The sequence below is a fragment of the Anguilla rostrata genome, chromosome 11 (assembly GCF_018555375.3).
Source record: "Anguilla rostrata isolate EN2019 chromosome 11, ASM1855537v3, whole genome shotgun sequence".
Classification (NCBI taxonomy): domain Eukaryota; kingdom Metazoa; phylum Chordata; class Actinopteri; order Anguilliformes; family Anguillidae; genus Anguilla; species Anguilla rostrata.
This window is the reverse complement of record NC_057943.1, coordinates 13041380-13068350: the sequence shown is the minus strand read 5'-3', so window position 1 is coordinate 13068350 and position 26971 is coordinate 13041380. Positions and strand designations below refer to the sequence as shown.

Below are 26971 nucleotides of genomic sequence, written 5' to 3'. Positions count from 1 at the left end.
AGATTCGATACCCCTCCGTCCGCGCACTCGAACAGCACCATAACACCCATCAGCCCCTGTATATGCCTTTTATCAAGATGTTTTTCTCGTTTTTTTATTAAAGGTCCTCGTAAATTCAGCATTACTGAGGCATTGCTTGTCACTTGCAGTGGTGAAGTCCTGAATAATCAAAGTGTTCCATAGGGTTTTTATTTAAGAAAAATTGGCAACTCAATAAAGAAATGCTTTAGATGGGTATTAAAGATGATTCATGTGCATTCTGTGTTTGTCTCAAATGGACCTTCTGCAGAGAAATAAAACTGAGCTGAAGTTCAGTGGTTTTGGCTTTATTCATATTCCATATTTCATTGGTCTCATAATGTTCTTTTCTTCAGTTGGCTCCGAGCGGTTTGTCTGCAGCGCTGATCGGGAGCACGGATCACATGCATTGTGCACATGCACAATGTGGGTTTTGTTGTCCTTCAGCTTTCTGTGTTTACAGAAGATAGTGTTGCAGCTGTCTCGTCTGGATATTCAGCAGTTCAGCCGTGCACAAGGCCTCACCACCTGTTGCTGAAAAAAAAAAAAAGAAATGCAGAAAATCTCAGTTACCGTGGAAATACCTGTCAGTTAGGCCGAGCAGATCCCCAGCTGTGCGAGCAGTCACGCTCTCGCTGACTGTCTGTCAAATGCGCAGGGGATGAGCAGCACCCGCTGAGCTGGGTTACAGGTAATTTAGCTCACCTGTGGGTCCAATCGGGTCCGGCTGAGTCTGGGGTGCAGTCGGTTTGGGGCTTTCCGCTCTGAGGCAGGTGCTCCAAAAAAACTGAAACTGCCAAACATGGAGCAAATGTTTACCTTTTAGGCGGTTAACAGACTTTCTCACCCAGAGTATGCACGCATTTCCATTTATACAGCTGGATGTTTACTGAAACAGGTCAGTAGCTTGGCTCAAGGGTGCAATGGCAGTGCCGTGGGGAGGGCTGGGGGGAGGATGGGGGGGGGGGGCAGGGGTGTGGAGGAGCGGGTGTGGGCTTCAGATAGGGGGCTTTAAATGTCTGAGGGTGCCGCTCTACAGGAAGTGTTAGGCTGAAAATAACGCCCAGGTTGGCTGTTAATGTCCATGACTGAGCAAACACAGAGGGTAATCTTATCTTTGCTCGTTATTGCATAATGTTGCATTATGATTGCATGACTGCTACGGTGAAAACAATATGTCGAGCTATTGTTTAGTGATATTAGCCTGTTTAGTCAAAGTTCATTTTTAGTCATTTGAGCAAATGGATGGAAAAGTACTGATGATATCTAATACCTCAGGAATGTGTGTTGTGTGTGTGCATGTGCGTGGGTGCGGGCGTATGTGAATGTACATACATAAACATGTGCACACATAAATTTTTTTTCCCCCTGTGGCTGATGTGCAGTTCTTCCTTTCCAGCCCTTGATAGTATTGCCATTTGTGGTGGTGTTGCGTGAATTGCGGAGGCGTTGCCTCTGTCAGAGTCTCGGGACATGATTGACATGACACTGTCATAGTAAGCTAGCGCTGTGTTCTTTGCAAGAAATATGTGCATTCTGTACTGATCTTATCAGAACTGGTGCTTTGCCGCTGACATTCAACGGTGAACAGGCTCGACAGGAAGACCATGGGAGATTTTGTGCGAGCGAGGAAATGCAAACAGCCACCCCTGGAACCCTGCAGAGGGCTGTTTGCTGGCTTTGTTCTTGCACTGAATGATGCTGTGTAAAGCTGATGTTGTTTGCTATTGGTGCCCCACAGCGAGAAATGACAGCAAACAGGAATTCATTTCAGAGTGCATTTCTCGTGCGTTTTCCCCTGTTCACGTTTTGGTGCCTCGCAGAGTGCGGTTATTGTTCGCGTTTCTTGTATTTTTGGAAGCCTCTGAAAAGGCCAGAGCCTTTGCATTGGGTCATTCTAGCTTTGTAACTGACTGCCCAGAGTCTGTCCCTTGAACATGATGTCATCATTTCACTTTAGCATGATGTCATCGCCCTAGCCTGCATTTGGCTTGACCACATGTAAATGCCGACAGGGTCAATGTGGCTGACTGTTCTCTGACAGCCTCAGAAAGAACCCAACTTAGTCTGGCTGGACTAGGCTCCATATTTACCATAGCAAATAAAATAAGAATGAAGGAAGTTGGGTAACCAAACCACAGGCATTAGATTACAGATTCAAAAAATGTCACAAGGTTTTTAGAAAGAAAAAAAACAAACAAACAAGAAAAACACCCACACAGACACCACCTGGCCCAGAAATGGTAATGGTCATAGATTTCCCAGTAATGCCACAAAACTAATCTTTATTTTTTCCAAAAAAACTTTATGAAAGTTCTCATTATTAATCAGTTGTCATAGGCTATCTCTGTAATGTGGATGTGATCCAGGTGGAGCTTGTGTGGGTCAAGGGTGTCCTGACCCTACCCAAAATCCTGCACTGGCCCACTTCCTCAATCTTAAGGTGTGCTTGGTCATATTTTTGCATTTTTTTCATGCTTTTGCTATAATCTCTAAACGCTGAATGCCTCAATGCTTGGATCCGAATATCACCCCCCAACCACCCCCACGCCCCTGTGGAATGCACGCACCTTTATTACTTGAGGTCAAAGGTCAGTTGGAGGGAGTTCGAGTGATAGAATAAGGAACGGGCAACCCGCCAGAACCAATTACAGGGCTTTCTCAGACCGCTTCTGTTTTCACAGCATAATTAAAGTTCCCGTCTCCATTTATTGGCCGACAGCGTTCATGACCTCATGTCTTGGCTGTGGCGCTCTCCTCTTACTGGATATGACTCTGTATCATCAGGAATTCGTGCACCTAATGCCATTATTTTCGCTGGGGACCTGATGTGATATTTGTTTGTTTGGTTTGCTCTCAGAAGTCTGTCTCTCAGCTCTTTGTAAAGGGGCAAAAGTCAGGAGGCCCCCTCTGCCTTCGCTATTTACACTGTGCAGTGAGGATAGGAGATGGACTGAATGGGGAAAGTATGTGTGTGTGTCTGCATACGTGTGTGTGTGCATGTTTGCACGTGCATGCGCATGTGCATGTGCATGTGCATGTGCGTGTATTAGTTACCAGAGGTCCCATTGAAATTGGGATAGCCCTGAGCATTTGTCTCTTGTCACAACACACTGTTTGTCCTGTTAATTAGACACTGTTTACTTTAGACAGTAAGTTATATATATATATATGTGTGCGTGTGTGTGTACTGTATCTGACATAGAGGGCTATAGTGGTTTAGTTGAAACGCTCTTGTCCAACCAAAATTCTTGTAGTCAAGCAAATCTTTTTTTTTTTTAAATTGTGCACAAGCTAAGGCATGCAGTCCGCTATATTGGGTAAGCAGACATAATTATCAGGTGCGGTCTACAGAGTATTCTACACCTTTTGATTTTCTGATTGCTGAAGACAGCCCTAATCTGTTGTAAAATAGGCCCTGGCATTGATTTTTGTTAAAACTTTGACAAGTGTTATTTGTTTAGACACTAAGTTGTGTGTTCTCTGAGTTTGTTTGATAACCTACATTAAATAAAGGTTTAAGGGAAAAATGTCTTTTAGCACACTTCCCTAAGAGTGGTCATAATTTGTGTCAGTGGGCTTTCTAAAGAATACACTCAACACTGTATGTCAATACAGGTGATATTTAACCAAAAAATTGTGCTGTATTGTTGAAAATTCTGGTCTACAGTGAAAACTAAGGGGCAAAAAACGTTTAAAGTTTCGTTTGGGGAATGGAATGTCGTCAACCTTTTTGAGTGCAACATTGAATCAACTGCAGCATAGCCTTCCCCCTCCCACCACCCCCCCCCAGGATTGGCGGTGTTAAAACAAACATAAAGTTATTCAAATCTCATTTAACACCCGCCGTCTGAAACAGAGGGGAGATGAAGAAGCTGATCAAACAAACGGCGGACGTGCAGACATTTCTGCTGCGGTTCAGAAGCCGAAATGGCGGCCGCGTGGCTCCAGGGGCCCCTCAGCTGTTTCCGTGGTTAGCGTCCCGGCGCACCAAACATTTGCCCTTCCACCCAGTGCAAATAATGGACACACCGTTGGTGAAATAAAAGAATCACGGCCTGTCTCTGAGTATGCGTCTGGTCACATTCCATCAGTGAAACAGCCCCGCTCAGCATTTCAGCTGCCATCAGCTTTGTTTGTTCAACAGAATGTTTTCCTTATTACCCAGAAGGCAACTGGTGGTGGAATGCCTTCTCTTGCCCAACCCAAGGTTGTTGAAACAAGATTTAATGTTTTTTTTCTTTTCTTTTTTCTCTCCTAACTGAAGAACCCCTGAAGAAATGTAGTTGTTTTATTATTCTGTTTTTGTTATTGGGAGCTGAGAATTTGCATATTTTAAATGGTTTTTGTGTCTTGCCCACAAATTTTTTATTTGACCCCAGTACACTGTTTTTCCAAGCGAAAATTCATTGCCTTGTTTGCGTGGAAGTCCAGGGTTCGGTTCCCACATCCACTGCTCTTCAGCCCTTTGAGAATGCCCATCGCTCCACGATATGGAATTAAATGAAATTATTTCATTTATTGCATCAAAATAATAATGATAATAAATAAATAATCATAAAATATAGCTGCAAGCAGTAATTATAGGGTTCTGAGCACATGTTGCAAAAATAGACATTACGGAACACAGGCAAGATAGATTAAGCAGAGGTTTCATGAAGATTGGACAGGCAGTTGGTGAGTTATAGCTAATTTTGTGCAAACCTTTTGACATGTTTATGAATCAGGCACATAAAAAAAAAAAAATTTCCCGGCAACTTTGCCATAATAGTGTGACAATTGAGTTTACATGTGTGGGATCATAAAAATCAATATGTGCGTACTACCTTCCCAGAGTGGTGGGGGAAAAGAAAGAAAAATCCCACAAAAACAACAAGGTTAAAGCACTATGTAAATGTAATTGAAATGAAATAAAGCAGGGAGTCAGTGAGGTATAGTTTCTTAAGAGAAGGGCTTGTACCTAAACTGATTTGTATCAGATGCTCGGCAGTATAAATGGATATTATGTTATGGCTGAGGATAATGAATTCTGCAGGTTCATTATTGGAGCTCCAGTCCTAACTCTGGAAGCCCAGTCTGGTTTCCAAGTTTTTTTACTAGCGTTCATGGCCCGTCAGTGCTGGTGTATTTAGTGAGGTCACCAAAATGGGCTCTGGCCACAAGGCGTATTCCAAGATGGAGGATTGCGTGGTTTGGTGTTTACAGCGCACCCGAGGCGGTTGGGGCCCAAACGCTGATGCAACGTGGAAGGAACGTTTCCTGCGTGACGGCGCCTGGCAGCGTGGGCCAGCGGAAACTGACATGTTTTATAGATCAGCGATTCCAATACCCTTACAGAGCTGCAGAACGCCTCCGGGTCCTGTGGCAGGCAGGCAGGCGAAACCCAGCTGCTCTGTTCTGCGCGTGCTAACACTTCCCTTCTACCCGCCTCCTTTTCCCAGGTGATACGTGATGATGGTGGAATCGGCGAACGAGGCCGTCCGAACCGCCTCCTCCAATCAGAACGGAGTCGGCGGCCCGGGCAGCCAATCGGACGGTGGAGTGGGCGAGGGTGGGTCCAAGAGCGACGCCAATGGAGAGACCGGCCCCCTGGAGCTGCTCCAGCTACAGCAGCAGCAGGTGAGCGATTGTGTTCCTTCAGCCCCTGTCCCAGACGTGGCTCTGACTACTCCCTTTGACCCCTGGCCCTCAGTTTGGAGACAGGGCTGTGAATCTGCACAATAATGTTTTGCAACTCGTGATGCTTGTGAAATATTCGCTCATTCAGCCTCACTATCAGTTGGATTACGGAGAATTTCTCAGAAGCACGTCGACATTATTTGGGCAGATGGAAATTTTCTTCAAACCTGGTCATTCACTTACCAGATAAACTCAAACAGACCAGGGCCACTAGTATCAGAAGACTGGATAGCAGCGCACATTCCACACTTTTTACACATCGTGTGATCATGTGACTGGAGGAGTGAAGTAGGTTGCCTGATAATAATTATATTCAAGTAAGACTCTGCTGTGTGTTATGGGCCCTCAGTGGTGGAATTAGCTTCATATGGTGGTCTGAACCGCATAGACGTTGGCCATCTTCTGAGGCTATCCAGCTCATTTTTCTGTTATCAGAGCCTGTGTTTCTTTGCTCTTGTTTGTGTGTTGTAGTTTAAAGCTCATTGTGATAGTTTTGTTCTTGTCTTTATTACTTATTTTAATGTTCAGTAGGGTAGTTGACACGTTGTCAATCGAGTCTGCACTGCTGGCAGATGCTGTCTCTCTTTCTGCTGTAGTTTCCTCCACTAGAGAATTCCAGCACGTCAGTCCCAAGTTCAAGTTGCTCTGGATAAGAGCTAAATGCCAGCACAGTGAAGTGTATACGCGGGTGAGTTCTGTTGGGGCAGTGAAAGGACCGTCCGTACGCGGGTGTGTTCGGTCAGGTTTGTGAAAAGCACACCCCCCTTGGTGTGTGGTCTTGTTCGGTTGACACAGTGAAAGCACCCCAGTGCGGTGTGGTCGCGTTGGGCTGGTGCTCTGCAGTCACTTTTCTTCCATCCTGTTTCAGATGGAATTTCCTCTTTTCCTGGATTCTGTTGGCTGACAGTGCTGTTTTTTCTCTTCTCCCTCTCTCTCTCTCTCTCTCTGTCCCTCTCCCTCTCTCTTGGTTTGCACTCTGATGTCACTTTTCTGGGATTTGGAGCAGAGCTCCACTTTTCTCTTTTGGGAAGGGGGGAAGGGCAGTGGCTCTCCCAGTTGTCCCCACACCCTCTGGTTTTGTGTGACACTGGGAAAGTGAACAGACACTGAACTCATTTTGTGGAGATGTCTTTGTTCTGGGCTCGGCCTGTTTTTCGTCTTCAGATTTTTGCTCCCCAATCTAGGGATCAGCAGCTGTGCCTTTCGAGTCATTGCAGTCCCATCTGTGGCCTGCAAGGAGCACTGTAGCCGAAGTGCGCACAGTCCTCCATGCCTGCAGGGGGAGCTGGCTGACCTTAACGTGGCCTGTGAGGCCTGTTATGGTTACTCTGTTCCTACGCTGTCAGCCAATGATGTCGGTAAGGCGGGGCCTGATTTTTAAAGATTTGTGATTTTACGACACGCTTTTCAGATTCGTGTTTTTTGCAGACCACACGGTGCATACCAGCCCAGGAAGGTTTGCTTTTCAGATGGCGAATGCGATCTAACTCCCTCTATCCCTAGTTGAGGCCATACCACTGAATTCCTTTCTTAAAAGGTGTGTTTCAAATAGTGTTTAAGAAAAATTGCATATAAATTTGAATATAAACTGTAGAATCAACCAGAAAGCTGAAGAGCATTTCAGCAACTGTTCGTTTTAAAAAATAATGTATTCTTTCCCTGATGCACAGCTACATACAGTACTGCACAAGGCCCACTGTATTGCTGTTTAGCTGGAAAAGAGATTCTGGGGTGATCTTTGTTCTATTTTCACTGTTGCTTTGTTTTTACTAACATTAGCAAATATGTATAACTGCAAGCCATTTTCTCATTTTTGGAATGGAATCTGATCTAACCCGCCCCCCCCCCCCCCCAGTAAAAGAATACCCCATCTCCTCTGCCCCTGGTGCTGCCCCTCCTGTCTGTTGTTATGTTGTTGCACCTGTGTGCTGTCACACGGGCGGCCTACTTCAGTTAAATTATCTAAGGCTGGGTTCCCTGGTGCTGGGACACAGAGGTCCTTGTTGTCCTTCTTGGCTCTGCATGCTGACCCAAACTGGGAATTATCTTGCTTCAGCGAATAATTAAAATCTGCTGGAAGTCCTTCTAGGGGAGAGCTTTCCCTCTGCATCAGACCTACCTGCTGACAGAAAACAAAAGTCCTGCTCCTCCAAATGATTGCAGCCGCCCCCCCCCCCCCACATCCTCACCCCCTCCCAAAGTGCAGCATGCCCCGCTTCCTTATCCCGCTTTCTTTTGCTTTTTTTAATGTGCTGCTGTACCTCTGGGATACAGAGTACTGCCCACAGTCAAAGAGCTGTGGGAAACACCTTGCCAGAACATTAAGATCATAAATTAGGCTCCGCCCACAGGAGAAACTGCGCCTCTTTGCCAGTGAGTGTCGGAAATTGTCCCACAGTATTTTCCCCATTTATGTTCTTTGTTTCTCTGTGTCAGATTTTAGTTTCCAAGCAGGAAGTGGGCCTAATGAATCTTTTCTGAGTTTAAGCACATCTCAACATCTATACTTTTAAAGTTTCCCTCCAAACCCGATGATTGCATTGTCTGTACATTTGCCTTAAGAGAGGAAACTGCTGTGCATTTTTGGGAAATATGGCTCGCTAATTTATGAACAGTTATTCAGGCAGTTTCACTGAACCATCCGAGATGGTTGTTTTTCCTGTACGTATGAGATCAGCGTAATTACCGCAAGTCACTTTGGGAGAGTGTCTGTTAAATGTCAAATGTAAATGTAGATAGGTGCCCTGTTACTCTGCAGTCTACTTGCCGTCTTTTTGCTACACAGTTTATATAACCGTCTATGAATTTATGTGCTTTTGAGAAGGTTTTCTGTGCAGATTCTGCACGTACACAGAGGGTGGCTTACTTTACAGAATTCATACTTAATATTCACAGAAGAAACACAGGCTTGACTCCAGGTAAGGCATGAGTGGCATTGACCTTGTGTTGGGAGTATTGAAGCCATGTGTGTCCTTCATGGGGCAGGAAGATGTATTACAATTTAAATTATGATGGTTTTGCGATAGGTAGAAGTGTATACACAAACAGAAAGAAGAGTGAGATGGGAGATCAGTGAAAGAAGTGTGAGACATTGATGTGTAGATGAAGTGTGCGTAGATTCAAAAATAGCTGAGAAAAAGCGTTGAGAAGCTGAATGAGAGAGAGAAATGGAGAGATATGGACAGAGTAGGACAAGAGAAGGGGAGATACAGATCGGGAGAGCATGGGCCACAGAGTGTGACACCCGAGCAAAGAGAGGGAGAGAGCAAACAAAGAACAGCACAGACAGGCACAGTCAGGGGCAAGAGTGAAATGCACATAGGAGGCACGAAGCACGAAGGACAGAACACAGTATGTAACCGCAAGACACAGCACCTGCCCCACAGTGAATCACTTTTGCTCACACCCACACACACGGAGGCAGCAGCACACACAACAGACGCACAGACACAGCAACACACCACACACAGCACAACACACGCACACACACATGCACGCATGCACACACACACACACACACACACGCACACACACATATGCACACGCACACACACACACACACGCGCACACACACATATGCACACACCACACAACGCACACACACACACACACACACACACACACACACACACACACACACACACACAGAGGTAATATATATGTAGCTGAGTTTTTTTCAGTTCTCTTGAACAGTTCTCTTCAGTTCTGTGAATGGAGTGGTTGCCCCTCGGGTCGAACATTTCAAAGTTAGTTTTGAGTGTGTACAGATCGAGAGAGACCGCAATAGCACTGGCCAACCTTTCCCTGCTAGAACACCGCCCAATTATGGAGAGAAAAATAATACAAAAACCACGACTGTGCTGAAAGCGAGTGAGTCTTAAGATGAGAGGCACTGCTGCTGCTGGTCATATTTCTTTCAGCCAAATTTACACCCCCCCCCCCCCCCACCCCTCCCTTTTTTCCCCTCTGTGGAAAGAAGAGGAAAGACACCACCCCACAGATTCTTTAATAAGCGGTGAAGTGATGAACGGATGTGCAGGGGACAGAGGGAGGCCAGAAACGTATGAATCTGACTTGGCAAGCTGTTTTTTTTGTATTTATTTTTGTATTCAGGCAGGAAAGCCAGGGAATTAATTGGGGGACCCTCACCACTTCAGCCCCTATTTCTTGTCCCAGTCCTGCATGTCCAGGTTTCCTTTGGGCCGGGGGGCGCGGGGTGGGGGGGGGGGTCTGGCTGACTGTTGAAGCAGCGAGCGGAGAGAGAGGAGTTGTGCTTATCCCCTAATTAGCCGGGATGGGGGTGTTTTGTTCTCTCCGGCTGAGTGTTGTGTGGATTATGATTTTTGATGAGCGCCTTGCTTTGATGGTGAGAGCAGTGCCGCCCTGCAGACCGCAGCTCTGTGCTCTGGCTTTGTGCTCCGCTCTCTTAAGCTGCAAGTGCTTTATGAAAGGCCCGCTTTCCCCCCTGACGTCCAGACTGGAACCTCTACTGCATACAGGACAGGGAATCATACATGCATGCGTCTGTGTAAACGATACAAAAAAAAGTTGATTCATTATTTTTTATCACAGAGTAAAGATGATCAATCCTTTAAAAAAAATATTAACGTTTCCACTTGAAATCTAAATGCGGTATTGTACCGCATAAAAACGAATAGTACATGGTTGCCACTGTAGTTTGCTCAGAAAATGTAAAGCACTTGTGTTTCTTGTGCTTTTAATGGAGGCTGCTGGGCTGATGTCTAGGTAAGTGGCCCATCACGTTTGATGTGTAGCCAGTACCGTATGGCAAACTTGCAAAGCGATACTTTTGCACACAGACGTTGTTTTGTCCGCCACCTTTCCCCCATCACTACCGTTGTTAACACTAAATCCATAATGCTCCCGAACAGCAGGCTTAGCCCTAAAGCGCGTCGCTGGATTGACTAACTCTGGTTTTTCTCATGCGCTTGTCATTTCGCAAACTGACCAGCTGACTGGTGCTTCAACTGAAAGCTGCTCTCGCTGCAACTTCACCAGCGCAAATTTGGCTGGATTTTATATTTGAATGAAAGCAGCGCAAGTTAACTGATCTCTGTGTTCCTTATTTTCTGTGCTGTCTGTCATCAAATAGTAATGGCCAATATAACCTTTACATCACAAATAAAAAAGCACAAAGTTGTGAGCGTCTATTTCAAACGAGCATAGTTAGGCAATGTTAGCGGAAGACCGGCTGAACCGAATCGTGGCGAGGGGGAACCGAACGTCTTTAAAAATGTTTTTATTTTTTTACATGGACCACTGCATCCCTAATACATGCACACATTAATGCATGAATGCATGCATAAATGCACACATATGTATATAATTCAAAGTAAGATCAAAAGCAGAATGCATTCTGCAGCAGGCTGATTTGCAGTTGGCCCCATTTTGGCCTCAGTGAGAGTGTGAAGCGGCTTTTGTGCAAAGCCGGCGGTGTGATGTTGTAAACCTGCAGTGTGCGCCGTGTCCCCGTGTGAAGCGAAGGTCGCGACCACTTTCTGGTACCCATGCCCTTGGCGAGGCACAGTGGGGCCATTGTGGGAGAGGCAAGGGGGGCTGGGCTACGGGTTGGAGGGGGGCAGGTCTTTGGGTCACCTCCCGCCATTGTCGGTTTTCAGGAGACGTATTTTACTGCGTCTGAGCTCTGAAAGCTGGAAGCCGCCAGAGGGAGAAGCCCTCGGGGTTCACCGAGTCTGTGAAAATCTCTCTCCATAGATTGGCGGGGGCAGACTGAGCAGGGGCCGGCAGAAACGTTTTTCTGCGTCCGGTGAGTCTTCCGCGGCCGGCCCGCTGAAAGGTGTCGAGGCCTGAAGGCATTCCGCCGTTTTTCTCGCGCTCGGCCGCGTCGCGGACGCCGGAAAGGAGGGGGCTGCTGGGAGGACCCCGTGAACTCCCGCAGATGTTGCCGTGGCAATGCTTTTGCCTCCCTGATGCACTTGTTTCTTGCTTTCTCCTTTAAAGGTGGGGGGGTGTGTTCCTCCCTCCCTCCTGTGATCTTTGGAACTGAATTCCACTTGAAAAGCAAACATTTGCAGAGGAGTGGTTATTATTAAAAGTATTATTATTATTATTTTTTCTCACACATGCCTGCGTGATATACAACAGGCCAATTTAGACTTTTTTTTTAAACACAATTAAATGAACCCATTTGGAGGGTGTAACACAAGTGGCTAAATTAAAGTTGAAACATTTTTCTGTTTATGGGAAAAAACACAGACGCACATACTTTCTTTATATCTTTATTTTTTATAACTTTCACAGAAGATATAAATAGCTTGTAAAGACTGAAAGCATATTGTGTGTCTCACAAGCTGTTCCCCGAATTGAATTCACATGTACAGCGTCTGTCCGCAAGGTCGAGGCCGCGGTGAACAAAACCCGTTTTGCATGTGCACTCTGAGCCTCCACATTCTAATCCATTTAAGAGATTTATTTTTCGCACATTCACTCATGATTCTGGAATCCTCCCTGTGTCATGTTTATAGGGGATTATAAAATGCATGGCTTTCATCCCTGTATTCCTTTCGGAAAGCTGAAAAGTATATACTCTTGCATGTTGTCTTGTTCAGTGGGTATGGAATTCTGTGTGTTTTTTTTTTTTTTTGCATGTGGTTATAAGAAGGGTTTGGTGGGACTGCTGAGTGGTTCATCCTGTTAAGAGTCTGTTCTAGCGCACGGATAAGCCCCATAATGTGAGATCAGATCCAGACAGGGCTGCCTGTGGCCGGTGGCCCTGCTGGGCGGTGCATAGGCGGCTGCAGTGTTGCTCACTGATGGAAGGGTTTGAGTGGGGTACAGCCTCATCATGCACAGACCCTGCTGGGGCGATGGGGAGCCTGACAGTCTGCTGAGCCGTGCATGAAGCGTCTGCTCTGACTCCAGCTGTGCTGTGATAAAAAGCAGGGCCTGACACTGAATTTGATATCCGTTGTGTGTGTGTGTGTGTGTGTGTGTGTGTGTCTGTGTGTCTGTACTGACTGTGTGTGTGCATTCGTCTGTGTGTCTGTACTGACTGCGTGCATGTGTCTCTGCTGACTATGTGTCTGTCTGTGTCTGTGTGTCTGTACTGACTGAGTGTGTGCATTCATCTGTGTGTCTGTACTGACTGCGTGCATGTGTCTCTGCTGACTGTGTCTGCATGTCTGTCTGTGTGTGTGTCTGTACTGACAATGTGTGTGTGTGTCTGTCTCTGCTGACTGTATGTCTGCATGTCTGTGTCGGCGTCGGCGTGTGTGTGTGTGTGTGTGTGTGTGGGTGTGTGTGGGGGGGTGTGTGTCTGGTTCTGCTGACTGTGTATGTCTGCGTGTCAGTATGTGTGTGTGTGCGCGTGCGCGTACATGTGTGCACATGTGCGGTCTTGTGAATGGAGACGCAGGAGCCCGCTCCTGGTAGTTTACACAGCTGCTGCTCTCCCGTGCTGCGGTCTGTTAGCAGGGAGGCCGCTCAGGGTTTCCGCGCTCAACAGAGGAGCGTTTGTCTGCGCCCGCCACCTCTGGAGCCGGGCTCGGAAACCACTGCCGCGTTCGCTCCCGCTCGCCCGCAGAAGTGAGCCTGCAACCCCCTCCGTGGAGGGGTAGTTTCCAGAGCTTAGAGACACACCGCCCGCCCGCCCGCATGCTTGCGGAGTTAAGGGTCCTGAAGGTGTAAGCCAACAGGTACATGTAAAAAGCCAAGTCATCCGCAGGCTCATTTGGATAGATGGGTATGTGTTGAAAGAGCACGTCTCTGTGTGAAAATGGAAAGGTCAGGGGCTGCCTGGAGAACAGGAGTCCCTAACATACGATTACTGCCACACATTGCGTGTGTAAGAAAAAAATCCTATGCAAACTCGACATCATCACATTTTTAAAATGTATTTATTTTATACCCAGTTAAGAACCACTCCACCTTCACTGAGCTGTTTTTCAGTGAAATGTAGTCTGTCCTTGTTAAGAGATGTACACTATGGGGGTGGTCTTTTTAAAGCATCTCAGATGTTCTGGGATGTGTGGGAACACCCCCCTACCCCCAGGGGGTTCTACTGAAAAAGGAAGCGCCTCCTAGGGGTTACTTTATGCTATTGCTGAGAGTGTGATAATGGCAAGGAGTGGGGTGGAGGGTAGGGGAGGGGCTTATTTCCTGTGGCCTGGTGTCATTTCTATTTTGAAAAAAAACTTATCAAAAACTCCCAGCCCCATGCCTGATTGGCTAGTGTTTAGAGAGGCCTGGGGCAGTCTACCTGCATCCACCTGCCCATCTGCCTGCACACCTACCTCCTACCCTACCACCCCACCCACCTCCTCCCCCCCCCACCTCGCTTCTTACCCCCATGATCTGATATTCCCTGTGGCCTGCTGCTGCCTGTGCATCGCCTGCCTAAATACCCCTTCTCAGCCCTCCATTACTGGGGTCCTCACATGCTAGCGACACTGGGCTGTCCCTGGACACCACACAAGACAGAAGGACAATGGTGTTGTTGTTTTAAAAAATGCTGCTAATTAGCAAGCCAGTGCCTGGGCTTCGTGTTTGCCATTATTATCTTCAGAGAGTAACGCAGCCTTGTTGTTTAATGGAAGTGGCATCAGGGGAGCAGGAATGAGTGTAGCGTTTTAAACACCATGGGCTTAAAATGGCTGCAAATGACTCTGCGTCTCCTGTGGCTGGTGATTATTGATCTGATGAGCCATGTGTCCTCGTCAAAATCTCAGACGTTGCACTGAGAATGCTGATAAACTCCTTGCTTGTGACTGTGTGGGAGCTGGTAGTGGGGGAAATGACTATGCCATCCACACTATTGGAATGCAGCAGCTTTTATTTATACAGTGAAATTCATTCATTCACGTGGAAGATTTATAAAGCATTCCGGTTGACATAAGGTGTGACCTCACTGCTGGGGAGTAGTTTTTGCAGGTAAATGCATTATTCATCGTGGTTTCCGGTTAGCACACCTTGGTGCATCATCTCTCTGGTTTTGATGTTGACTTAAGGCTGTGGGAAGTTCAAGGATCACCTCCAGACTTTCACAGTGTTTACTGAGCAAACGGAACCTTCTGGAAAGTCTGGAAACGCTTTCACACATAGAGAAAGAGAAAATAACCTTCATAGAACTGCACCCGCTTTCACATTGCGAATGTATAAATAGGCTTTTATTGCTATTATGTTTATATAATAAAAAAAATAAAAATCTGGTCATATAATCTGAACATTTTATGGTTGTATTTTGGAATGGCTTTATTTAATTTATTCATCCACTGAAAGGTGGCATAACATCTTCCCTCTTTGCCCTGAGGGATGAGAAGTCTTTTGATTGGCTCTGAGAAAATGCCATTCTTAATCTTAACATTAATTTCTTTAGATTTTATTTTGCACAAGCAATGTTCTGCAGTGCAGCTGGTGCAGAAGGACTTCTGGTTGGCCAGAGTGTGATGAGGCTGGGACAGACCAGCCAATCTAAACCCTCCTGGGTGAACCTGTGGCCAATGGGCTGTTGGGGTGCTGAGCACTGTCAGAACTCTCCAGCAGACCGTTGCGTTGGGCTTGTCACACGCTGTAAAAATCTGCCTTAGCAGGGTGAGCCACTTGACAGCATTCCGTTTGACTCTCTGCGCAGTTGCTCGGTGCTAAGCGTTCTGCAGTTTCTTAAAACGGCATGTTATTGCTGGCGCGGGTCGGAGGACAGAGAGACCGTGACTAAGTATGGTCAGGGGGGCCCCTGCTGTAGCCAGCGTTCGCATTTATTCAGGAAGCCATACGTGTAATTTAGAAATTCCGGTAATGAGTGCGGTGGTTTATATGGGCCCCGGCCTCGCGTAGCTGCCAGGCCCGGCCGTGGCAGACGCGGCTGGAAGCGCGTGACGGGTAATTGGCGCCACGTGCGTGCTCTCCGTGTGTGGTGCGGCCGTCGGCTGGCGATGGGCACGGTGAGCCGCGGGGGCAGCAGCCGACGGAGCGCCGGCGCAGGGCCGACGTGGGACTGAGGCAGGGCTGAGGCCCAGAGCAAGACTCGGTGAAAGCTGGTTCATGCAAAATTTTATTTTAATATGTGCTTTCTTGCAACACATCTCCAAATTCACAGGAATCGGCCAGCGATGGTGAGGTAGACAGTTTTCCTCACACCAGGGCTTCTGCTTTTTCCTGAGAACAGCCCAGGACCACTGTCAAATTAGAGGGGGGGGGGGGGGGTTAGGGTGACCTCACAATTTCAGTGGAACTCCACCCTTTCCCTAATTCATAGTCCAGGCATGCAGTCTCTGAAATCTGCCATGATTAAATGTGTACACGTGCACATAAATAAACTGAAATGGAATGCCTGGGTTATTTATTTTGGTTACATTTCACTTAGGAAACGTGTTTCCTCAAATAAAATGCCGTAATTCTACTTTCTCTGTGTAATTTTGCCTGCAGGACAATTGTATGGTACACGGCCTTCTTTTCTATTCATTCCTCTAATATTGTCATGCTAGAATATATAGAACACTCTGTCTCTACCGTGCTCTATTATGTCCAGAGTTTACGCAGAGATTTATGGCTTATGTTTGTGTGTGGTGGATTCTGTACCCTGTGTAATTCATGCACCCAGTTGCTTGCTGTGAATGGATTAGGTTTTTTGGACCGGTGACTGATTTATTGTTTGTGGCAGTTCTTTTCAAAGGGCCTCTCTTCTTTTCATAAATCAGTATTTACTTAGTAATGCGGTAACCTGCCGCTGCTCCAAACGTGAGGAAACAAATGTGCATCCTGATGCCGCCCCCCCCTCCCACACCCCTCCGCACCCTTCCCCCCCTCCTGCACACCTCCTTGCCTGCTTCTGCCTTTGATTTATCGTGTCCCAGCGTTCTTGTTTTTGAAGATTCGCCTGGTGGAAGCTCGTGTGTTGAGACGAAGGCGGGCGTTTAGCGCTGTACGGGAAGACGTTCCCCCGTGTCTGAGGTGGACTGAACGCTGCAGCTGAACAGTGGCGCTGTGAGCTGCTCGGGGGAACCAGTGAACCGGCCGTGTGTCCCAGGGAGGGGTGACCTGGGGTAGAACGGAGGAAGGGAGGGATGGTTTCTCGATTTAGGGCATGTGCGGGGTGCGGCCGGCTGCTACCGGTGGGAGGAGGTGCGCAGGGAGGGGTCCATTAGGGAGTGCTGGTTAAACTCCGCCTGTCTGAATGGAGGCTTTCACGCTGCATAGCTTATGAAGTGGAGCCGTTCTTCACGCTGCTGCTGAAGTGAGCGTCGTGATAGAAGTGCTTTTCCACTGTCCAGCCCTTGCTTGCGGTGGCCCTGTTTCCAGTGTCAAAGTGGCTCTGTTTCCAGACCTAACTCACAGTGGCTCTGTTTCCTGTCCTCTAGGCCCTTCAGGCTGCACGCCATTTTCTCCTCCAGCAAGCCACTGGACTCAGCTCTCCCAGCAGCAATGAAGTGAAGGTGAGGATATCTGCGCCCAAAACAAACATACGTACATATATACACTCACGAAATGCATACATACGTGCATGCATATACATATACATGCATACTGTACATTCATGCACATGTGTATGCGTACTTGTATGCATAGTTAGTCAAATTTATTTAAAGTACATTATCACCAACATGTGTCAATAGTACTTGTACAAATGCACACTAGGGCTATCAATTGAGTTCAAACTAGTCTCAAATAAGAGAAATTTGTTTGAATCTGTTCTAATTTTTCACCGTCAAAATTTCAATAGAACGTGGCCTAAATGTATAATGTATAAGCGACATCCTCCTTGGTTATTATTTAGTCTCCAAAGGCATAGAACCTGTAATATTAAGGGTGTTCTTCTTACAGTTTTTCTTGGCTCCTCCATTTTGAATGCATAGCCTACAGGCTACGTGGAGAGCATTACCCACACCTGAACTTCATTTTTAGGCTACCTGTAGGTATACCCTGCAGACAAAGCAATATCATGGCTTGTTGTTTATTGAGCGCTACCGTGAGCACATATGAACACAGGCTCTGCTGGGCTCCTCATTTCTCCTAGGCAATGGGGTTACAAGTTTGAACCCTTAATTGCATATTTGCAAGTTTTATTATTGAATGTAAATGTCCACACGGACACATGCACCCTTACTTATGTACGTACACACATGCACGCACACACTTGAACGTTTTTTCAAGTAATATTGTTACTTAAGCACACACTGTAGACAAGAATTGTGTTTTTTATATTAAAGGGTCTTACAATTCTTCAATTTCAACGGTCTATGCTTTAATAGTGTGTGAGCTGGTTCAGATTTATTTTTAAACCAGTTGTGATTTGCCAAAGCCAGTCTGAACTGGACTGGTAAGGAGAATAGAGAAACCACCCAAGGAGAGAACCCTGCTGGATACACACACACACACACACACACACACATGCTCTCTCTCTCTCTCTTTATTTCTTCCCCCATCTCTCTCTCTCACTGTCTCACTCACTCACTCGCTTGCACGCACACACACGCATACACACGCTGATGGAACACTTAATCTGGTACAATTTGAAATGGTGATATCCCACAGCAGCAGTAACAACAGAACCAGCAACTTTTATTTATATGAAAGCACCTTTGCAGACAGAGAGGGGGCACTGTGTTTGGGTCCTTACCCCCAGTTTCACAAACGGAGAGAGGGGCGCAGTGTTTGAGCCTGTACCCCCAGTTTCACGAATAGAGACAGGGGCACAGGTTCTGGGCAGCACCCCATTCCGCAGCCCACAGCCCACACGTGAGGGTCAGTGGTCAGTCTAGCCAGTCCCTCTGCCTTTCATATAAATAAGGTCCTCTTCTGGGCGAAGGGTTGTGTCCACTTATGAAAACCGGCCCCACCTCAAGAGCCAGGTTTTCAAGAAGGGGCTCCCTTGTTCAAAATAACCTTTTTTCCTCTCTGTTTATGGGAAAGTCCTATAATATTTTTTTTCCTGCACAGTTTTCCATTGGTCCCCCAGTTTCTCTTTTTGAGCACATATGCAGGGTATTATCTAAATATAAATGTTCTCATAAATACTCTCACATACAAAAATTATATTGACAGGATTCCTGGCTTCCACCTCTGCCTACTTGTTCTGCTTGTTTTTGTGATTTAGCTTTTGTGATTTTTCCTTGAACGGTGCTGCGTGTGAGAAATAAACACATTCATCGCCGTGTCACTTTCCTGTCCATTGTCTTGTTTGTATCCCAAATGACTCGTGTTCATAATTTTCCTAGAGTCAGTTCAACATCTGACTGAGATGGAGTCCTTTGTTTTTTCCCTTCTTCACTTCAAGAAAAGGCACACTGGAATTAAAAAGGGAACTTTAACCCGAATTTAGATACCCGCACAATGTGTGTTTGTGCTAGTCCCGTGAAGTAACAAACTTAATCCTTTTAGTGATGCATCTACAGAATGTATGACAGCGTTGGGTTGGTTTGATAATGGCTTTTTATATTTTTTTTTATAGAATAATCTCTGTTGTGTTTTAGGGGAATTGTGTTGTCATTTTCACTCACGATCAGTGATGCGGAGTTTTCGGTTGTCATGAGGGGTTTTTCCACTTGAACCTGCTACCAAGGCCACTCTCTTTACAGGACTATTTCATTTGTCTGGCCTTTGTCAGGAAGCAGTTCTCTGGCAGCAAGCTGGACAAGCCTCAGTGCTCAGAGAAAATAAGCCAGCGGCAGACGCCTCTTTTCCCTTAAACGCCATTCCGCTACGGCACCAGATCAGGAACTCGGAGTAATACAGAACAGAGCTCTGGAAAGCGCGCCCGTAGGATTCGCAGAGCGCGGGGCTGTGTGTTCACCACACAGATGAAAGGCGCGTTGTGTGTTCGCTGCGGGCTCGATGCCGCCTGTTCATCCGCAGTGTCTGCGGCGTGCTTTCCCGGCTGCGGTCTGGCGTTTACAAAACTTCGCTTGACCGCCCTGACTCTCACCCCGAGACCGGGGAGCGCCGGCGCGCCCGCTAACCGTTTCCACATTTTGCGCACGTGTCCGCCCGCCGCGTGTCGCCCCGGCTACCGTCCGCGCGGCGTCGACGCGAGGGGCGGCGAGTCGGAAAGCGCCCGAGCGGAAACGGGCTCGGGCGCGTCGGGGAACCCCAAGCCAAGACGAGGCCGAGCTTTGTCTCTTTATTTTTCGGTTTCCGTGAGCCCGGTGGAGACGCGGCTCTGACAGGATGTGGGGCTCGTTGCGAAGGTTGCGTCGGGCGGTGCGGCGAGCGTGAGCCTGGGGCGGCTGTCTGAGCTTTGTTTACGCGACCGGAGACGAGCAGGGCTCCCCCTTTATCTCAGAGCCTGGCTCCAGCTCTAACCCCTTGTCTGGAGCCAGGGTACGTTACAATATTTATGCACTCGGGGAATGCCTATAACCTGGCTCCAGCGTTTCACAAATGTTTAGTGTGTTATCCTGCTTGTGCTGCCTTGAGCCTTCTGTGGAATGTTCTGGATGCAGAACTGCAGCCAGGGCTGCACGATGCTGGTTAGTTTAGCTCTCCCTTCGAACATAAAAATATGAATTTCGTATCAAAATGTGTTACCTGTGTATAAACGATGTGTGCGTGTCTGTGGACTGTTAGTTGAGGTTTCTTGTATAATTGTATTTGAGTTCTGTAATTGTCAGTTTCTGTCCTCCTTATTGAGGGTAAAATAGTCAAATGAGTCAGAATCACGCAGTAAAAGATTTGGGGTGAAATCCTTCAGTGCGTTTAAAAATAGGCTTTTTGCTTCAAACAGTTATGTGCTTCAAACACAGGATCTTTGCTTCAAATTGTTCTGTGATTTTAAACACCTTTCATTTTGTTTATGGTTATTCACATATAAATGAAAGGAGGAAAATTCATTTATGCCACTAGACAGAGGGGAACAAAAATGTTATTTGTAGGTTGTGCGGGTACTTTTCTCAGCACCCAAAATTGGGGCCCCTGCTGTTTTTCGCGAGCCTTTTCCCGAACCCCACTCCCAGGCGCGTGTCTCGCTCAGGGTATCCGCTCGGTCGCCCTTTGTGATATCAGAATATACGGGCAATTAATGGCACCTAACTTCAGCAGGGCGGCGTTCAGCACGCCCATGGCCCCACAGTCCGGAGAGCAAGTGAAAGGTGTTATTACTGTGCTAACTGCGGAGCCGCTAATCGCTGGTGTTCCTTTCACATCTCTGTGATGCAAGCGCGAGATTCTAGGCTTTCCCCTCCAATCATCTGTCTCTTATTCTGTTACTGCAGTACTGTGCGTATTATTATTTATATTCATATTATTATTAAGCTGAATAATTATTCCATTACTTTCATGAATAGTAATTGTATGTGTGAAAATATTTAGTTAAATATTTTAGATAATGTGACTGTATTAATACTGCTACTCATAATAATGATACAGACCTATAAGTCTCTGTGTATTTCTTAGTGTAAGTACCCTATCCATCACTGTGTGTTTGTGTGTGTGTATGTTATAAGTAAGTCTCTCACACCCTTGTGTGTTCTCTCTCCCTGTGTGTTCTCCCCACCCCACCCAGGTCCCTGTCTCCATGGCAATGATGACCCACCAGTTGATGGTGCCTCAGCTGCAGCAGATTCTGGCCCCCCCACAGCTGCAGGCCCTCATGCTACAGCAGGTAATCTGCCCCCCCCTAAAACCAGCATTCCCCATATCTTCCATCTGTCAGCAAGGCCAAATCTCACCTGTGTTTCCATGGCAGCAACTCAGCCATTGCATGTCAATTACTTGCATACTGACCTGAAAACGGACACGGCACTTTTAGCTTAATTGTTTTTTTGGTGTGTTCGGCTAACTTATTGATTATGAATGGCCATTTTTGGTGATATTGTGCTTTTGTATTCGCGTGAGTAACACTGATATTATCCACTTTTTAACTTTCTGTAGATAAGGCTGTCAGATAAATGAATGTGATGTAACATTTTCCTGTCTAAACATGGAGCCGGCAACCCTTGAGGTCGTATGGCCGATTTCATAACCACAGTACCTCTGACCCACATGGATGCCATGTTTAACGGCAGTTCAAACGGACGCGTGCAATTTAATCACAATAAGAATTTAGAAGATACAAACACAAATGCACACACACGTGTGTTCCCCTTCTCCTCCTGCTCACCGATCCCGGACTGATAAGCCGCCGCAGTCACACCCCCCCCCCCCCCCCACCCACCCCTCACTCCAGAGGCGGGGTAAGGCCTACGGCTGAATCTGCTGGAGGAAAAGATTAACTGCCCATCCAGCAGTTACATAAGACATGGAGACACATGCTTTGTGCAGTCATCAGAGACCTGGGCGTGTGCCATGTAGAAAGCGCTACGCTGGACACCCCTTCTTGACTCCGCCTGCTCTTTTTTTTTTGTTTTTGTCGTCATTGCTGTCGCTGAGAGAATAGCCTCTTTGTCTGGCATCCGCCTCATATTATGTTTTTTATCAGTGCGCTCTTCCTCCTTGGCCTGGTCACACACAGAAATGGAAGATTGCAATCTTAATGGGACTTCCTGGATGAATGAGAGGATTCTGAAAGGAAAATAAGCAAACCCTTGCCTGGCCGTGAAGACCGTGCCTGCCTGTGCTCCTGTGGTTTGGCCGATGTGTGGTGTGGAGGGCGTCTGAATGGTTGATGTGATCTTGGGGTCAACCTTAACTCAACAGGAGCTGCGTTTTCATATTTTTATTCTCCATTTAAAAAAAAGCCATATTCTGAAACCAGTTCAACACAGAAAGCATTTTGGCGATAAATTCACCGAAACTTTCATGTAAACAGCAGAATTTGAAGTTACTCAACTTGGACCCTATTCGGCAAAAAGAAAGGACGCTTGCCAAATAGAACTACTGAGGCCTTAAAGATATGTTTTGAAAGAGATTTTCTTGGATGGACAAACAAGAATGTTTTGGCACATAGGCCATATCAATGTGTGTGCCAACAAACTTTTACAATCTTTACCAAAATCATAATTTTAGAGCTCAAGCTTAAAGAGGTGGCTGATTCCCCTTAAGAAAGCAGTTAGACAGTTTGCAGTGGTTCTGGTGTTTCCCTATTTCTCTATATATTCATCACATAATATTGGATGCATTCCCATACCTGAAACTTTCCCTAATTTCATAAAACTTGCCATATGCACAGACTGCAAACGGATAAATTATGTTTCGCTGATCTTTGTGATTTTCTCCTCTGTTCTTCGTGACCATTTCTTCCTGGTGTCATTAATTCATTAGTGTTAGTGCCAATACACTGACCCCGCTCTCCACTACAGTGAACTGACCGTTCAATACTGTGACAGCAGGTTCATGCGCACCAGTACAGAATGTGTTACTTAATCCTGGTTTCCTCCTTCCCTGTTATGTTTGTTGGTCATATGGAAGGCTTGTCACATTCAAAGGCTTCCTCTGTCATAACTGAAGCTCAGCACTTCATAAATGCACGGCTATCAAAAGCCGTGTCGGATGTGACATGGTGCAGAATTCATCATCTGCTGGCCTTATGTGATATTTGCCTTTAATTACTGGCTAAAATGATGAAGTAAAAATAATTTTTTTTTAAAGAAACATGGACATGCATATACACATACACACGTGCACACAGGCACTTATACACAACTACCCGAACATGTGATATAATTTTGACATGAACTGTCTAGTCCTGACGTGTCCGATCTTATTAAAAAGGTGTCTGCGTGGGCACAGTTTTTGTTCTAGCCCGGTACTAGGACACCTGATTCTGCTCATCATGGTCTTAATTAAAGACTATGTAGTTAATTCGTTGAATCACGTTTTGGTAGTGCTTGGCTAAAACAAAGACCTGCCCCCACACCAGTTAAGTTTGGGCTCCCCTGGTGTAGTCCATGTTGTTGCTAATTTGAGTGTAGGTAGGTCACTCTTCATGAAGTGCTTAAGGAAAGGATGTGTAATGTGCTGTCATTCATTCATTGATGTGGACCAGTCAGTAGGCTTTTTTGTGGTGAGCAAAGTGTTTTTATTGGTCCAGAACAGTCGTCACATGACAGATCGTGGCTGCCTCACCCAGCAAATGGTTTATAAGCAGGTCAGATTTGGTAGATTTTAGAATATATATTTATTTATAATTTTTTCTAAGTACGCTGAAAACAGCTTTTGTTTGCTCTGACCTGTATTTTTCTGCCTTTAAATAGGAGAGTGTCCTCTGGTGTGCTGTAGATTTAGGCCTATGTGTCTCTGTGGGTTTTACACCTCAGTGCATTTTCTGCAGTAACCAATAGAAAACACTGTTTTTGGTGTTTTCTTGGCAGGTGATTGGACAGCACTGAGATTCAAAGCTGTGTTGCTTGGCCATGTTGCTCTGGCTTTTTCGGCTCTGCAAATAAATTGCTTTCAACTTGCTCTTTAGAGACTTTTTTAACGAAGGGCTTCGTGTTTTCTATGGCTGTCGGTCAAATGGTTTGTGGTCTCTCTCCCTCCCTCTCTCTCTTCCTCTCCGTCTCGCACTGTCTATATTTCTGTTTCTCCTTCTTTTTATCTCTCTCTGTCTCACTGTCTCTGTATTTCTGGCTCGCTTTCTTTTTCTCTCTCTAGGTGCAGGAATACTATAAGAAACAGCAGGAACAACTCCACCTTCAACTCTTATCTCAGGGAGGAAAGCCGACAAAAGAGGTGACTTATACACACACACACACACACACACACGCACATGCACGCACACACACACACACACACACACACACACACACACACACACAGACTCACTTTTTTAACTGAGAGTGGTCTTGCTCTGAACCGAAAGAACATTTTGGTTTATGTTGTGCTGTTGATTTAAAATGTACATCTTTCATCAAGTAGCCCCCTCCCCCCACCCCCCGCCATCGTTCACTGCTCAAAAATGCACTGCCACAGAACAGTAAAAGTCCGTGTCCAATTTAAAAAGGCGGTTTACCCCTATGAAAGTCAGAAGGGTGTTACAAACGACCTCTTCCACCTCGGCAAATCCCTGCCCTTCTAAAACACGGATTAGCAGTCCCGTGACTAATGGAGCAAATATGCACTTAAAAACATGTAGTGACTTTACTCTGGGCCTTGTGAGCTGAAGATATTTTTGTGTGGTTAAATATTGGTGCAGGTACATTACTGCTGAGCGATGACATTTAAGGAGGAATAGGACAAACAGTTTAAACTCTGGAAGGGCCGTGTTCCATTGGGGCCAGGCTGTTATCCCTTCCGCAGCCGCGACTCCACGCACAGGACTGTTTGTTCCGCACATTTCCTGGCTGTATTTGAAAAAAAAAAAACAGGCCAAGCACACGCAGAAGTGTTTCACGCCTGATGCAGCTCTGATAAGTTATAGGCTCGCCACGATTTCGCGAGTGAGTTATTGGTTAGCGGCATTGAAAACGACGCGTGCGCTGGATGGCGTGTTGACTTAACATCGTAGATCTTGAGCCGCGTGGACTGCTCTTGGGGAGCACCTTCTGCGTGAACCTGAAGTCCTGTTCTGTTGGGTCTCGAAATCTCCTTTCGGCGTCGGGTTTCTGGAGCTCAGCTGATGAAAGGGACAGCCGGCGGCCAGAGCAGCAGTGCCCCCCCGGCCTTAGCCTGGCAGTGACTCAGCAGAATAAAAGCACTGTAGTAACAGGACCTGAACACACAGATACAGGCAGAGTGGACAGAAGTGGAATAAGATATTGCTGAGCTGTGCCAAGAGCACATGGATCTTTTTTTTTTATTTGGTCCTCAGCAGACAACTACTGCAGCTACCAGGACAAATTACAGCGGAACAGAAATCTGTGCTTGTTTCTCCCTCTGCAGTAGCTGTGTGTAAAGCAGAGCTGGCTGATTATTTTTCATGTCCTGCAGTAGTGTTCTGTACTTGTACTGTAATGTACTGCCACCTCGGAGCATGCTTGTAAAAATGTTTGAGTACACTCGTTGTTTAAATACACTCATTGTAAGTAATGTTGGCCACATCCTGACTCCCTTATGTCAAACATTTGAGCAGTGAGCTTTTGAGTCATTGAGTTCATGTAGTCTGTGAGGTGCACTCACTGTACTCTGTGGTATTTATTTATTTATTTATTTATTTGTTTATTCACAAATTTTCTTAATGTGCATGACTTAAATGTGACTCCCCGTTTATGGAATCACAGATAATGATTGTATTTCCTATGTTTTTGTTTTCCTTTTCTTTGATAATTCTGAGCGATCTCAGCTTGTGTTCTCTGCCCCCCCATTTTGATTTAGCCTCTCACTTTCTGGGTGTTTTGCGCAAGCTTTGGGGCGAGTGGGGGGGGGGGGGCACACTCTTCTCTGTTTCTTTCCCTGTCTGTGAACCCCCGTCCTGCAGATAAGGGCCGTAACTCATAGGACAGGACACCAGGAGCACAGAGCAGTAAAACCCTGCACGTGAAAACTCACCCGGGAGACAAAAGGACACTCCCTGATTTTATCAGCCGCTGCCTTGTGGCTGGTACCGGCCCCGCCCCCCCACCCAAACCCTGTGAGGAGGTGGGCGTGGTATCACGTTCCCTAGGTTACCCACTGTTACCCGCCCCTTTATTTCCCCCCCTCCTTCTTGTCTTTGGCACTTCTGTTCATGTCTCGGTTTTTCACTTTAATGAAGCAGCACGATTTTAAACCAGATGTACAGAGAGCCCCGTAAGACTAGAAGCCTTAATGGAGTGTGCGCCTTGTCTAAACTACCTCACCTATATCCAGCTGAATTTTTCGGTGACACTTGCCAACTGGCTTCTTTTAATTCACCATTCATTCATTAGAAAACGAGAATATAACTGACCACTTACAGTTGAACTTTGGACAGAAACGAGTCTTAATGAGCAATGGGAACTCATCTGGAAGGGAAGTAGTGTCTATGAAACAACATGCATAGTGTTTTATTACAGTAGGTGGTTAATTAGCACGTTACCCACAACAAAGGACCATTAAAAAGTTGCTAACTGCTTTAAACTTGTCCTTGGATGAATTTTCTCACCTTAAATTTCATGTTTTGGTCTGGCGCTGTGATCTCCCTCAGCGAGAGTAAGCATCAGGATTGTTAGCAATGATTTCTGTCACAATTTTTTTGTGGCAGATCTTCTGTGAGGAGCTGAACTTCTGAAGCTTCTGTCATTTTTTACTGGTATTGTTTTACTCCTCCTGTCCTCTGGTTTTTCGAACGCCTCTGAAGCTTCCCCGGACGCGCCAGCCCTTTCCCGTTCCGTCAGGAGGGGTGATATTAGCGCGTCTCTCTCTAAACAGACCAGCTGTGTCCAGCCCACATCTTTTTGAAGTGGAAAAACAAGGGAGCAGACAAAGGAACCGAGCGTCTGCAGGCAGGGGTCAGGAAGAGTTCGCT

At 46.3% G+C, this 26971-nt stretch overlaps 1 protein-coding gene across 6 annotated transcripts in view; it reads left to right on the top strand.

The window, feature by feature from the left end:
- LOC135233964 (forkhead box protein P4-like) overlaps positions 1-26971 on the top strand; it is a 65380-nt gene that overhangs the window by 18134 nt on the left and 20275 nt on the right. For 5 of the 6 annotated variants that reach the window (XM_064297981.1, XM_064297983.1, XM_064297979.1 and 2 more), the window contains 4 exons: positions 5460-5637; positions 17034-17108; positions 21173-21271; positions 24202-24279. In XM_064297981.1, coding sequence (XP_064154051.1) covers positions 5470-5637; positions 17034-17108; positions 21173-21271; positions 24202-24279 — 420 coding nt within the window. In that variant the 5' untranslated portion in view covers positions 5460-5469. The remainder of the gene's footprint in view (positions 1-5459; positions 5638-17033; positions 17109-21172; positions 21272-24201; positions 24280-26971) is intronic. The other variant, XM_064297985.1, reaches the window with a different exon arrangement.